The sequence below is a fragment of the Mus caroli genome, chromosome 7 (assembly GCF_900094665.2).
Source record: "Mus caroli chromosome 7, CAROLI_EIJ_v1.1, whole genome shotgun sequence".
Classification (NCBI taxonomy): Eukaryota; Metazoa; Chordata; class Mammalia; order Rodentia; family Muridae; genus Mus; species Mus caroli.
Window position 1 is genome coordinate 91,515,418 of NC_034576.1, and position 15,662 is coordinate 91,531,079.

The 15,662-nt window shown below is 38.2% G+C and overlaps 1 protein-coding gene across 1 annotated transcript in view; it reads left to right on the forward strand.

Moving 5' to 3' along the window:
- Positions 1-7,017, forward strand: part of Ctsc (cathepsin C) — a 37,979-nt gene extending 30,962 nt beyond the window's left edge. Inside the window, exon 7 of the mRNA XM_021168580.2 lies at positions 577-7,017. Coding sequence (XP_021024239.1) covers positions 577-1,079 — 503 coding nt within the window. The 3' untranslated portion in view covers positions 1,080-7,017. The remainder of the gene's footprint in view (positions 1-576) is intronic.
- Positions 7,018-15,662: the final 8,645 nt, after the last annotated feature.

A 15,662-nucleotide genomic window follows, 5' to 3' on the forward strand; every position in this document is an offset into this window, starting at 1 on the left:
ACAGAAACAGAAGTTAAATAATTATAATGATAAGAGGCTATGGGTGGTGTGTTATGTGTCATAGGTCCTAGGTGAAGAGGGAGATGGGAGGTGTCTATTGGTAGGAGGCTCTCAAGGAAGATTTGCTTGAGGAGTTGGGAAGTGTGTGTGTCTCTGTGTGTGTATGTGTGTATTTGGCAGTAACAGTGTTCACTAAAATGATTGTTTTTATGTGAAGTAACTATTTTAAACCTCAAGGATGGTGTTGTCACCATCTACAGTTGACATATAAGTAAGTAGTGGTACAGAGATGTTAAATGGTGTACACACTTTTGGATTTGAACCTATTTTGGTCTCAGGGCCTTCATCACTCAATCATAGTGCTAGAGAAGCTATATTCACTATTAAGTATTAAATAAATTCCTGTTAAAGAAATAGGGCCAGCAACTGTTAGATGAATTTCTAAGGAAGGAAGAATAACATGATATTTAAACATAGAACAACTTCCAGGGAACAGAAAATAAAAAGCAGAGTATAGAAGTTGTGCCTGCCTTCTTCCAACATAAGTGTAATAATGATGTGTGTTTTCATTCTTAGGTTGTGATGGTGGATTCCCATACCTCATTGCAGGGAAGTATGCCCAAGATTTTGGGGTGGTGGAAGAAAGCTGCTTTCCCTACACAGCCAAAGATTCTCCATGCAAACTAAGGGAGAATTGCCTCCGTTATTATTCTTCTGACTACTACTATGTGGGTGGTTTCTATGGTGGCTGCAATGAAGCTCTGATGAAGCTTGAGCTGGTCAAACATGGACCCATGGCAGTTGCCTTTGAAGTCCACGATGACTTCCTACACTACCACAGTGGAATCTATCACCACACTGGGCTGAGCGACCCTTTCAACCCGTTTGAGCTGACAAATCATGCTGTTTTGCTTGTGGGCTATGGAAGAGATCCAGTTACTGGGATAGAATACTGGATTATAAAGAACAGCTGGGGCTCTAACTGGGGGGAGAGTGGCTACTTCCGTATCCGCAGAGGAACTGATGAATGTGCAATTGAGAGTATAGCCGTGGCGGCCATACCGATTCCTAAATTATAGGACATAGCTCCCAGTGTTATATACGGGTCTTTATCATTCACAGAGTGATTTAGTCACATGCTGAAGACTTTTACAGAGCAATATCGGAGCTTACCACTAAGATCTTTAAAGAATTTTGCTTTTGAATTTAAAACCATCCTTGATTTTTTTTTCTTTTAATACCTTCCCCATCAACTACCAAACTACTTTTCTTTTTAAAGTACTTGGTTAAGTAATACCTTTATGAATAGTGGTTCAGTTGTCCAATATTTTTTGCAGGTCATCTACAATGCAACCAGATGTTTCAGTTCTAAAAATCTATGTAAAAGCACAAGCTCATTTTTAAATTATGTAAGTCACACGAAAACATGGCAAAAAAAAAAATAGTTAAATTTTTTACAAAGAGTTTTAAATAAATGTTTATTTAATCAGTACCATAGACTTTCTATGTGTGTTTACAAGAATTTTTGTCCACCTAATTCTTTCCTTAGAAGCAATTGTGCTCCATGGATGTACTTCTTTATGGAGAAAAAAAAAAAACAATGAAAATATTTCATGTATAAAACAGTCAAGGGAGTGTGAAGATTCATCACCTGCCAAATTGCTTGCTGTGCAAGCATGAGGACCCGAGGCCAGACTTCAGGATCTGTGTCAGAAAAACAAGACAGCTATGCTGACACACTTGTAATTCTAGCGGTAGAGAGACAGAGACAGGTGGAACCCTGGAGCCTACTGGTTAACTAACATAGTTCAGTGAACAAGTATCCTGTCAATGAGTGAGCTGTGTCAAAATCAAGTTATATATTGTTCCTAAGAAGCGATAGCCATGGTTGACCTCTGATCCCTGGCTTCTGTCTATGCTTGGGCTTCCATACACACATGAGCGCACACCTAAATAACTAAATAAAACAAGAACATTTAACCTTGTCAAAGAGGATCTTCTGACAATACCTAGTGAACCCTAAAATTCAGACAGGAAGTAAGGAGGAGTTTTTACAATGTCAGTGTGTTGAAACTATTTCTTGTTGTGTGTCTTTTGCATGTGGAAATATGAATAACAGTTGCATAGTGAGTGAAATATTAACTGTGGAGATTTGAGTAGCTCTTTGGGACTTCAGTGGATATTTCACAATGACATGAAATGGCTCTGCTGAATAGACAGATGATATTAGTCTATTAAAATTAATGTGACAGGCAAATTAGGCAATGACATTGGAGCTACATAACAATGTGACAAACCAGAAGCATTCTGAGGCTCAAGAAAACCAGAGCATCATATCACCTAAGCTCCTTACACAGGTAAAAACAGGAATTTATACAAAAGGCAAAGGACTTTATCCTGAGTCTCATAGATGAGAATTGATATAGTCATGTCTGAGACCCAGCTATGTTAACTCCTTTTTCCCCAGAGTACCTTAGAGCACTGAGAATGTTAGCTAATCACCAGAGACGTTAGCTGTGTGCTCAATGTATCTTGGCATTCTGAGTCTTCAGAGGTGGTATGTTAAACCTATATAATTATATTTGTTTGATATTGGGGCTCTGTTTGTAGACCTGACTGCCATGGAACTTGCTATGTAGACCAGGTTACTCTCAAGCTCACAATGATCTACGTGTCTCTGCCTCCCAACTATCTTGTTTTAAAAAATTGTAGTTGACTAAAATACCATTTTCTCTGCTGTGAAGGAAAGTAACACTCTAGAAATGTGCACTGTGGCTTCATCTTTTATTTTGGTTAGGTTTTTGCTTGCTTGTTTGTTTAGGTTTTAGTGTTTTGAGGTAGGGCCTTACCATGTGGCCAAATCTAGTCTTTGATTTATAATCCTCTTGACTTTGTCTCCTGTGTGCTAGGATTGTAGATTTGCTTTACCAAACCCAGGCATACTGTGTTTAGACTGCAGCTTCTTGAACATCTAATGGCTTGCCAAAGGTCTTTGACAGTCTTGTGTTGATAAGGAAACAGATAATCAGCCATAGACAGCTAATGTCATTACTTTGTAGGTGTTCAGCAAAACATAAAGGTTTTGTGACTGTTGCTAATATAATTTTATTCTTATATAATGCTTTGCCTTTGTGAAAGTCTCTGTGAAGTATAAGGTATAATCTCTGACTTTCATGAAATATTTTAATAATTTTTCAAAGGTATAATATAGACTGAACATAGCTGGCTCTGGGCACCACTTCTTACAATCATGCGGAGTTGAGAACAATAGTTTGAAGACACTAACTTTTCAGGCAACAAGAGGAATAGCCAAGAACAAGAGTGAAATTATTCTGTGCTCAAAATGAAGATTAGTCTATACTAGGAGGTAGTTTTCTGTACAAGGCAGAAATTGTCTCACTGCACTGCAGTTAAAGGAGTTCAGCAAAGACAGCTTGAAAATGATGGACCATCTTTCCAGTCTAAACCATGCAGCAAAGGTCTGTTGTCTGTAGATTGTTTATAGTAGCACCAATAAACCATAATATCATAGTCTGCTGACACTGAGCCCTCGAAAAACTAGAGTGAGCTCTTCGGTAAACCTCTCCAAACAAAGCCTCAGAAAGTCTCTAGAATATGTCCATGTGACAAAGGGGGAAATTAAAATGGACATTTTAAGTCTGGCACAGCCCAGAGCCATTATGTCTAGAATCTGCTGGTTCTTGCTGATTATTTGTTAAATCCTACAAAGTTTCTTTATCCTGTCTGATTTTCCATGTCTGTGAAATATATAACTTTTTATCTTACTTTTTAATCTTAATACACTTTTAGTTAAAATAGAAGACACCATTTTCCCCTTGTCCTCCCTCCAGCTGCTTCCATTCTCTACCTCCAACTCTTACCACACTTCACAACTTTCAAATTGATAACTTCACTCTCTTTGGTCGCTATTGTTGCATATATGCATTTTTATGTATAAGTATATAAATACAACCTGCTGAGTTCTTTTTTGTTGTTGTTGTCATCCCTGAGACAGGTCAATTACCCTTCTCCCAGCAGTCATTAGCTCTCTGTAATTCTTTGTCTAGAGATGGGAGCCCTTGAGTTAGATATCTCTCCTTACTCATTAGCACGTCTGTTGATATTGCCATTGTTTAGTCTTGTTTCTGCAATCATTTCAATGACAGAAGTCATTGGTAGTCTGGCTCTTCAGTCTTCTCATCCCATTGTCTACTGTGCAATTTCCCTGACACAGATGCAGGATGTGTGATGATCCTGTGAATTCTCTACTTCTAAGGTCTTATCCTAGGGCATGAAAGAGTTTTCATTTGTCTTTTAAATTGCACTTGTGTGGTGGAGCACACCTTTAATCCCAGCACTCCTAAGGCAAGGCAGGCAGATTCTGTTGAGTCTGAGGTCAGGTCCTCACAGTGAGTTCCAGGCTAGCCAAGGTTACATAGTGAGGCCCTGTGTTAAAAAACAAATAAATACATAAATTAAAATTAAAATTAAACTTTCTACTTTGCTACTTAAAATCTTGGCCTTTCACCTAAAACCATTTTATTCAAGTAAGGGAGCTAAAATAGATTTAAGTAATTCCATTTCTTTAGATAAGCATTTGCCTATGGAACTCTATCTTATGTCTAACCACTTAACTGGGGAACTGAGTAGAATTTGATAGCAAGAGAAACAGTTACCTTCTTCAAATAGATCTCCGAGACTGACATACTCTCTTCAGTATATACAAAGTATCCAGAAAAGTCCTGGACATGTAGTAAGGACTGTATAAATATTAGTTACCTTTCAAGCTATCTTCCTACAAATTGAACTTTTAAATAATTTGCTATGGAAAAGAGCTAAGATATATTCTATAAACAAAAGAATGTTACGGGAGAATTCATGTGAATTTTAAATCTTATTTAAGAATCCACAAAAAAGTAATGAAAGAAGCCACAGAGAAACCTTCAAAAGACTTTTAACCTTTAACTTAGGGAAGGAGATGCTATTGATTTGAATTAGTTTGGGTTAATTTTCGTTGTTGTTTTAAGGTTTTTACATTTTTCACCCTTATGGTGCTTGCTCCTACCCAGGGAAACAGTAAGTGTGGCAGTAAAGGGGCTTTGGAAACCGGTGAAAGTGTTGCAGAGCAACACTGAATCAGAGCAAGCTAAGGTTAATCTAAGATTTTCATAACTTTCCTTCTTAGGTTCCAACATCAAGTAGATTCTAAAAATACTCTAAAGATGAACACATTACAGCACTGAAGCATTTTCTAGCTCACCTCTGTCTTTAAAAATGTCTTGGCCTCGTGGGAGAGGATACACTTAGCCTTGCAGAGATTTGATGTGCCAAGGAGGGTGGATATACAGGAGGGTGGGGGGCATTGTGAGCTCCACCCTCTCAGAAGAGAAGGGAAGTAGGTGAAGGATTGTGTGAGGGGGTGACCAGCAGGAGGGTGGAGAAGAATCTGGATGTAAAATGAATAGATAAAATTAATTCATTAAAGAGGGAGGTTGTTTATGGGAGGCAAAATAACAGGCCTAAGGAGGTTCCTGATAGAAAGGCAATTAGACCTCAATGTGTTCAGAATTTTCAAATGGTTTTTATAATCCTTATCTGTAAACACATTTCTAAAATTCTTTTTAGCTCTCACAATTTATATTTTGTTTGAGGCAAAGTGCTTCAAGTATATTCAACCCATAGATGAGAGTTAGAAAGCTTAGTTGAATGGGTTTCCTCTAAATATGCTGATGTTAATGTTTATATTTTTAACGCTGTCAAGAAGAAAGTTCCTGAGTAAAATTACAGGTGGCGATGCCAAGTGTGCTGAAGGCACTGTGTGACAAAGTTCTTTTGGTGCACCTTGAAAGCATTATTTGACAAAGTTCCAGTGCTTGGACAGTCTGGACTGATCCTTCACTACTCTTGATGGATACTGGCTGCACACCCTTTGCTACACTTATGCTTCTTACTGTTAGAGGCCTCTCTCCAATAACAAAAAGCTAGTGAATATGAGAATGAAATCAACAAAAGTTCCCTGGAAAAACCAGTTATACTGAAAATTGAGTCTGTCCTAAAAACTTATTATTTAAATGAATATACAGATGCTAATAAGTGTTGTTAGTATGAGAAAGAGGATTTGAGAAGAGTTATTTAAGAAGAAAACCTTAGGGAAATTTTAGGAACTGACAAGCTGTAATTGAATTGCTAGGTTTCTTATGTTTAATTTTAGAAACAAGGAACTTGTATTATAGGAAGAGACTTTGATCATGCAAGTTTATGACAAGCCTTGGTACCTTCCTAATGGCAAATGTAAGCAGTTTTAGGGACCCTGGTGTTCTCCTGTTCTTTACAGAACTGTAATAAAGATAGGAGTCATATTAATAGAAACAAGGGTTCAAGACAGAGACACAGAGGAAGGCATCTTGGCTCAATACTGCCTGCCTTCCTGAACAAACCTGTCAGACGAGAACTTCACTGATGACTGGCCTTGCTTAAGCAAAGGGGCTGAACAATATTTTAAGAATCAAAGAAAGGGGACGGTAGTCTTATGTCAAATATAAAAGAAATATAGAGGAAGGAAAGGAATAATTGAGTAAAGGTTGAACTTCTGTGAAAAGTTAAATATGATATACTAGGTAGTAGGAAATCACTTTTGATCTATTAGTCTTATGTCAAACTGAAACAGAATTGAATTTAAATAGAGTCATCCTATCAAGCATGTCTGTAACCGCAACGCTTTATGACACCAATCTTAAGGAAGAAGATATTGAGTTTAAAGAAAATTGATCTTATCAAATGTTAATTCTTAGTTCCTATAAAATTGCAGTTTGCTTGCTTTGTCTTTTAATATTCTTATGTAATCAGGAAGACTTTTGAAGAATACGTATTTTGAAAAGCTGTGTAATCAGTGCATAAAATTTCTGAGGAAATGATTTTGTGTATAAATAAAGCCTGAAAGAGACAAGAGTTGTCAGAGTAGGAAAAGCCATACTGAAACGTGCTTCCTCTCTGTCCCTTCTCTCATGAAGAGAATGACGTTCCATGTCTGATCCTTCCTTTACATTGCCACTCTTGCATCCACCCTTCTCCAGACCCTGCCCTCAACTGAGGCTGGTACCCAGCATACAGGGCTTGGGGAAAAGGAAATGGGACAGGGTGTAAATTGCTTGCTACACAGGCTAAAACTAGAGTTGAATCTCTGGAGTCAACATAAAAACCTGATATGATGAAATTCATCTACAATTTCAGGGCTTCTGAGAGAGGTGGGAGACAGAAAGAATTAGGTGGATGGTCTCTCTGCCAGCTAAGCTGGAGTACTACCCAGCACAGCCGCAGAAACAAGAAAGACCCTGCCTCTGATAAGAATAGATGTCTGAAAGCGATCATCCGACTTCCACATATTTGCCATTATACATTAATTCCTGCACATACACAAATAATAGATGAAGTATATAGATGATGTAAACTAAAATTGAATATATATTTATATCTTTCAATATGTATATTTCAAGTTTATATGACCTTGAAATTACATGTGGTTCCTGAGCAGCCATTGTACCTAATGAAATGTTAGCTGGAATAGGATGACCCCTTGGAATCATAATTTTGAAGCAAAGTACACATTTGCATGAAATTGCCTAGACTATACCATAATTGAACCTCAGCCAACCTTCTTGTTAGTAAAGCCACATTTTATGCTTGGTGACAGCATCAAGAAACACAAAAGATATTCTAGTCCTAGGACAGAAATGCAACATATGCTTTCGTCTGTGGCTTTTTTTTTTCCCTTCATGAACGTATTTATCAAGATCCCTTCTGCCCAATGACATTTAAAATAAGTTGAAGAACTAGTTTATCTAACCTCTCCCTCTCCAACTCTGAGCTTGCCAAGCTCATGCACTTTTTAAATTTTTGAACTTTGTTTCCTAAAAGACTACTTGTTTGTAGAAATTCTATTTCATAGGTAGTTAAATGGCAGAAAGACAGAAACTTTAAACTCAACAAATTGAGGGAAGAATTGCAAGTCTATTCCTTCCTCTAATGCAAAAAAAAAAAATCTAAATAGGTTGAAATTCTGGCAATCAATTGTAAGGAAATAAGTTGGAGAAATAGCCTGCCCATGGGGTAATGAAGGGAAGGCTGAGAAGCTCAGGCTGTGCGTTAAAAGCTATCATAGAGATTTTTTTTCCTGTAATGTATTTCCTGAACTGTCAAACACATTGAATAGTCTTGTGGTAGCTTCAGCTGAAGGATACAAATGGATGTTTTACTATCAGATTTTTATACCCCCATTCTATTTGACAGGGTATGAGGGACAGAGAGCTAAAATAAAAGCTGTGGCTTCCCTTGAGATTGATTGCTGAGCCTTCAGGAGAAGCTGACACTGTTCCCAAGAGAATGCAGACACAGTCCTAGTTCTGTGGTTTGCTATTGACTTCAGGAAAGAGGATAAGTCAATGGAAAGAAAGGGAGCAAAAGTATCATTGAGCCACAGAACTGTCGTGGTCTTGGGAACCGGGCCATCCTGGTTCTGAGTTTTGGGTCCTCTGATGTGTTTGAGTTCTGCTTTGTTCAGTCTTTGAAGAAAAAAAAGTCCAGATGTCAGTGCCTTTGACTATTAAATGCAAAACTAATAATATCTACTTTCAAGGGTTAAAGAAGGGTTTACAAGTGAGTGATAATTTATATGTGTAAATGTACATATATGTTAGAATAACTACATCAAAGAGAGATAAGGATAGGAAACTATGTCTTAACTCAGAAATTCAGTTTCAGAGAATCATCCATTACACTTAGAATTCACTCTTTCTCAATATGCAGACACTGGAGGTTGTCACAGTTGGGAGTGGGGAGCATACATGCTGCTCTCAGTCAGTTGTTAGAGGTGAGGTACATGAACATGGGACAATGAGAGGACATTCTTTCACACAAAGAATTGTCTAAACAAAAATCAACAGTGCAGTACTGAAAATTTATGTACACGACTTGCTAACTTCCTTTCACTCTTTCTCAGCACCAATTAACTTTGGAATGGGAGGCTTAAAGGTATAGTAGAAATGGCTGGAAATGGCTTAGCAGTAAGTATATTGTCTGTTCTTCAGAGGACGTGGGTTCAAGTCTCTGCGCCCACAGTTGGTCCACAACAAGCCATCTATAACTTCATTTTCAGGAGATCTGAATCTTTGTCTGGCTTCTGTGAGTATCAGGCATGCTTGTGGTTTATAGACATACATGTAGATGAAACACCATGTGTATATAATAATAAAATACATTTTAAAATAAAAAAAATGTTGTAGCAGAAATTTCCATTGAGAGTAAGAAACTGAAACTAAGCTTGAAGCCTAAAAGGAGTAGCGAAATGCAGACAGTGACAAGGAGTAGGTGAAAGTACAAGCAATAAGAAAAGTAGTAAGGGTGTTCTTTCCGATTCTAGGGTGTAGACTGAGCTCTCATTCCAAAGGAGGCTTTAGCCGGCAGGAGGGAACTGATACTTTTATTAAATACACAACTATAATATATAAGAATGGGAGTCATTCCTGAGCCAGAAGTGACAATTAACTGTGTGTGTGTGTGTGTGTGTGTGAGAGAGAGAGAGAGAGACAGAGACAGAGACAGAGAAGAGGAGGAGGAGGAAGCAGTTGCAGGAAGGGATAAAGAAGTTTAGAGGCACATGTGTGGGTGAAAAATCCTGCTATAGGAGATGAACACATGATTCATCTCATCAAATATTTGAGTGATATAAGGATAAGAAGGAGGATTAGGGCTGGGGAGATAGCTCAGTCAAGCAAGTTCTTGCTCCACAAGCTTAAGAATTGAGTTCCTTGCCTGCACAATTAAAAGTCCAGAGAATGTGGAACTTACTTCTAATCCCAGAGCTATGGAGACAAAGATAGCTATGCACAGCTCTGGAGCTCACTGACTAACCAGCCAAGCCTACATAGTGAGCTTTATGTCCCAACAAGAGTTCTTGCTGCAAAAAACAAGATGAATGGATCTTTACCAGTAACACTGAAGTTGACTTCTGGCCTCTATACACACAGGTACACCCTTAAACACATGAACACATACAGAAGCTTAGAGGCACGTGTGTGGGTGAAACACAGGCATATAGACATGGGGGGAGAAGGAGAGGGAAGAAGAAGAGGAAGAAGAAGAAGGAGAAGAAGAAGAAGAAGAAGAAGAAGAAGAAGAAGAAGAAGAAGAAGAAGAAGGAGAAGGAGAAGGAGAAGGAGAAGGAGAAGGAGAAGGAGAAGGAGAAGAAAGAAGAATAGGACAGGAAGTGGAGGAGGAAGAGGAGGAGGAGGAGGAGGAAGTAGTAGAAGAGGCAGAAGCAGAAAAACTGCAGTAGTTTTTTACTTAAAAAGAGCATTTGAAGGCGCTGGAAAGATGGCTCAGAGATTATGATTGTTCTTGCAGCATAATAAGGTCAAATTCCCAGCACCTACATGGTGGTTCAAAACTGTCTGCAACTCTTATTTCCAACACCTATCCAACAAGGCTATCCAACACCTTCAGGCTTTTATGGTCACCAAGCATGCATGTGTTGCATAACCATTCATACAAGCAAAGCATTCACACACACAAACTAAAAGTAAAAAACTAAGGAACACTTTTTAGGCTATGCAAAACTTTCCCTAGAAAAAAATGTGTACATTTCTATTACATTTTGAACACACCTTCAGAATCCTCATGGAAACATGAACCTGAGTGCAGCAAATTTCTGTGTAATTCAGGTAATTTTTCTCTAGCCAGTAGCCATCTCAAAGGTCAGAGACCTTCACTGTTATTGGCAGGAAGGAATCAGTGGGGTGACTTGGCCAGTGACAAGCAGGAAGCTGTAGTAAGAGGATTCATCTTTAAAGGGAAATGCCACTGGACATCACAACTACTTAACTCAGGAACTGAGTAGCTGTAGTAACTGTTTGGAGCCTGGGCTGCTCATTCATTTCGAGTTTTAGTGGATCTCCAAGTCTCCAGCTTTTTTCTCTGAGGTTGGGGTGCCCTTCTGCTATTTTCATCTCTAGAGCTGAAGCCATTTGGGAAAGTTCTACAACATAATGCACATAATACGAGTTGAGCCATTCTCATCCTACCCCTGCCTTGGACTTAGTCATTCTGTGCTGGGCCTGGACTACCCATCACATCTACTGTTGCTAGCCACGGAAACCTCACTGCTACCAAAGTCTCCCCACAAACTGTGCTGTTGCTTATTCTGACAGTCTTAAAGCAACTTCACATAGTGAATATATCCAAATGATAAATTATATTCTATTCTTTCAAGTCATTAGTTCTGTCTTTATAGCTAATATTGACAGCTCCCATTCACAAAAATCTAACTTGTACCAATGATATAGATAAGTCCTTTGCATACAATGTCATTCTGCATGAAGTTTCTCTTCTACAAATAATGAATAGGACCAACAAAGTAACTTGCCTGAGATATCTGAGCTCATACATTGACATGAAATTGTACTCTAAAATTTCTATCTGTGCCTCACCCACAGTGTGCTGAATTTTTCAGGCCTTGGTTCCACTTATTCTGCATTAACTTTTTGTCCACAACTTTTACACTTCTATAAACCATGAGAGAACATACTTTTGTCATTGTAAATCAGGAATTATTTACAAATAAGATCTACAAATTATGTACCAAATTAAAAATTATTGTAAAAATAATTTTTAGAAACTATTGAAAAAATGGGCAGTTGTCTGGCACTATAACAGAATATCTGAGACTAGGTAATTTATGACAAATAAAAGGTTATGAGACTACATATTTTGTGAATCTTAAATTTGGCAAGACACATGATAATTCTCTGGATAGAAATTGTCGCAGAAGCAAGTGCACCAACATGAGCAAAAGAGAGGTACGTTTCCTTTAAAATCATCCATTCCTTTGGAAACTGATCCAGTTCCATCTAGATATTCATGAATGAGTGTTCTGCTATGATTTAATATCCACCTCCTCAACCCCATCTCCCAAGGTGGGGCATCAACATGAGTTTTGGATGAGACAAACCAGATCCAACTCATGGCAGATGGCCAAGGGAGAGAGTTTAAGTCAGAAGAGAGCTGGTGAGAAAGGGATGCATAATTTTCTAGTAAATATAGGATATTCTAGCCGACCACTGCAAAAGCAGAAAAAGTCATTTCCTTTCAACAAACATTTACCAGAAATGTGAGAGTGATTTGGCAGATTTGATGCTGAGCAGATGTGCGCCAACTGCTGTGAACTTGAATAGAAGATTGTGTGTGTGCGTGTGCGTGTGTGTGTGTGCTGTGTACTTAGCTCTCCTAGGGGACTATATGATTCACCATGCAACAGCAGGGGAAGTATGAAAGGCAGCATTTCTTCTTATACAATGACTATGCAGAAAAAAATATGTGGAGGGTCTCTCTGTTGTATTTTATACTCCTAGGGGTGTTGCTAGGGAAACAGCAGCCAAGAGCAGTCTCTACAAAACATGGGGAACAGAACACTTAAAGGTAGTCTGGGCAAGTCATAATTCTCCTGTTTATTTGAACCACCCACCTGCTGTTTGGGGTAATAAAATAATGAATACAAAGGAGCCCTAGAAGTTTCTTGCAAGCATTTTTGTCTAATTCACTTCAGAAATTTTTAGTGCAGAGAGCTGGCTTTCAATGGCATCCAGAAAGTTTCTCTCATGGGAAGCATCTCTAGTTTTGTTTAAAGAAAGGTTGTACAATGAACCTAGTACTATTTACAGTTATAAAAGTGTTGGAACAACCTAGGTTTCCAAGAAGTATGAAAGGAAACAATACTTAATATTGAAAATAACTATGCCACCCATATGACATTAGGAACAGTTTACATTATATATATGGGAACACGGTGCTGTGTTTTGTTATGTAAGATGCAAATGGATTTATTTATGCCTTCAAAGGGGCAGGAAGATCATGAATGGCTATGTTCTCTTATGGTTTTGTGTTTTAAATGGCTTCATTATAAATAACAGAAAATGTAATCTAAATTTTCATGACCAAGGCCTTTGACACAATAATGTGCAAGTTTTCCTTTCTATACAGAGTCCCCATCTTCTGCAAATATTACCTTAATCTTTTCCTCTGTCAAAGGCTAGCCCTCTTCAAAGAAGATCCTTCACTGTCTCACTTTGATTTTACTCCTCAGACTATTGAGATCTGCCTGCCTCCAGGTCATCGCTTTGAAACTGTTCATAGTAAAGTAAGCAAAACCCACTTTGTTGCTGGAAACAGGTTTTTGGGTTTTACTTCAGCATTTAATATTCTCTAGCCTTGCAGTCAGCCCTGCCTTGCATCCCACTCTCCTGGCCCTCCACCTATTCCTCAAAATTGCTGTTTCTTTAGTTTCTATATGATTTCCCCTTTCCTTCTCATATCGCTGTCCCATTTGTCAGGACCCATTTGTTTTCTTGTCATAACTGTGGGTTAGGAATTCTGGCATAGTTTTCAAGGGATTCTTGGCTTTTTGCCTATCACAAAGCTGCAACTGAGAGTGTGAACTCCTGGTTTGCAGTCTCACTTGCAGACTCAACTAGGAAAGGCTAGCTCAGTGCCAATCCAGTAGTTTGTAAGTAATAGGGTTGAATAAGTTCCTTCCTGATGTGTCAGCTTTCTGTGGCTGGAACAAAATACAAGAGAAAGTCAGCTCAAACAAGAACAGACTTGTTTTGACATTTGGTTTCGGTCCATAGTCTTTTGGCTTTGTTATTTGTGGGCCTTGATTAGGTAAAATTATTATACCCGGGAGAATGTGGTGAGTAAAGTTGCTTACCTAACGGTGAGTTAGAAGCAGGGATAGCAGCAAGGAAGGTGTAGTTCTCACATGCATGTAAACAAGAACCCTCTTCATCTTCTTCAACTGAGCCTCAGTTCCTAAGTTTTTGTCACTTCCCAAGATTCCATAAAATTATGAAGGCATCAAGAGATTAATCTTTTCATAAAGTCACTGCTATCAAGAATAAATTAACTTTCTAAAGTCCCAGTTCTGAAAACAGGTGCATCAAGCCCTCAGTACATAAACATCTAGGAACCTTTCATTAGTTGGTTAACTGATTGATTGATTAATTGATTGATTGATTGATTGATTGATTTTTGAGACAGGATATCACTATGTAGCCAAGGCACTACCACACCTGGCTTAGGAGAATTTTTGGCAACAGTCATGGCTTTAGCCTTTGCTATGGGGCAGGAGGCCACCTTTTACACCTTGCTTCGTGACCCTCTCTGCCCAAGGAAGCCAGGATTATTAGTGTATATGAGCTGTTAAAAACACAGCAAGCACCTACATAACAAGGCAAGTTTCATAGTCTTTGTGATTTGATTATAGAGTATAAATATATACTACAGATTATATAACTATAGCTCAACTTTTTCATATCTTTTCATCAGGAGCAAGTTACTCAAATAGACACCCAAGAAATAAGCAATACTAATGTACCAGAAAAGGATGCCTTCTGTAACTATAAACCAGATGGCATACTCTTCATCTTGAAGAGATAAAGATCTCTTTAGCAGGAGTTGAAGAGATGGCTTATTGATTAAGAACACTGGTTGCTCTTCCAGAGGATCCAGATTCAATTCCCATCACACATTTGGTGTCTAACAAACCATCTATAATTCCAATTCTAGGGAAACAGATTCTTTCTTCTGGCTTCCTAGGGCACTGACACACATGACACACAAAAAAGATTAGAAAATTAAAAATATTGCATTAGCACATATAAACTATGAAAATATGAACACACCTGTACTCCATCTCTTTAGTGTAACAGCATCATCATGCAACAGTTCTTGAAATCAAAAACAGAAACACAAAGTAAAGGTAGGAAGGAAACCACTCAAATAGAGCAGCGGTTCTTAACCTGTGGGTTGTTACACCTGTGACAAACTTTGTCTTTAAAAATATTTACATCATAATTCATAGCAGTAGCAAAATTATAGCTGTGAAAAAAATAACATAATAACTTTATGGCTTGAGGTCACCACAAGATGAGGAGCTGTATTAAAGGACTGCAGCATCAGGAAGACTGAGAACCACTGGTTCAGGGAATAAAGACTGAAATGAGTGAGGAAAAAAGGATCTGTGAGAAGAATAAAAGATGAATATCACATGAATTTATACAGAATTCCAGACACACACACACACAAAGAGAACTCTCTCACACACCCACAGAGGAACAGAGAAATACACATAAAGAGAGAGAGAGAGAGATGCTTACAAACACGTACACACACACACACAAAGAGACTCACTCACACACACAGACACTCACACAGAAACAGAGAGACACGCACATACACACACACGCACACACACACACACACACATAGAGAATGTGAAAGTGGAGGATGGACAATTTGGAAAAAAGAGAGGGACCAATAGAAGGAAAAGGAGACAAGAGGAGATAATGGGGAGTGTACTGGACAAAGTGCAAAGATACACCAGTAATGAAAATGCTATCATAACATAGCTTTCCATTCATTTCATAGGCTAATTTTTAGAAGTTTAAAGAAACAGATGCAGGTATTCTTTTCTTTTTATATTCAATTAACCATGTCTTATTAATACTTGTAAATTTCTAACATATGTTAGAGTTTTCTCTCTACATGTCCATCTTTAGTTATCCCAATCTGTAAACTGTGTTACTGATGTGGCCTGCAGTGTCCCTCTCACCTAG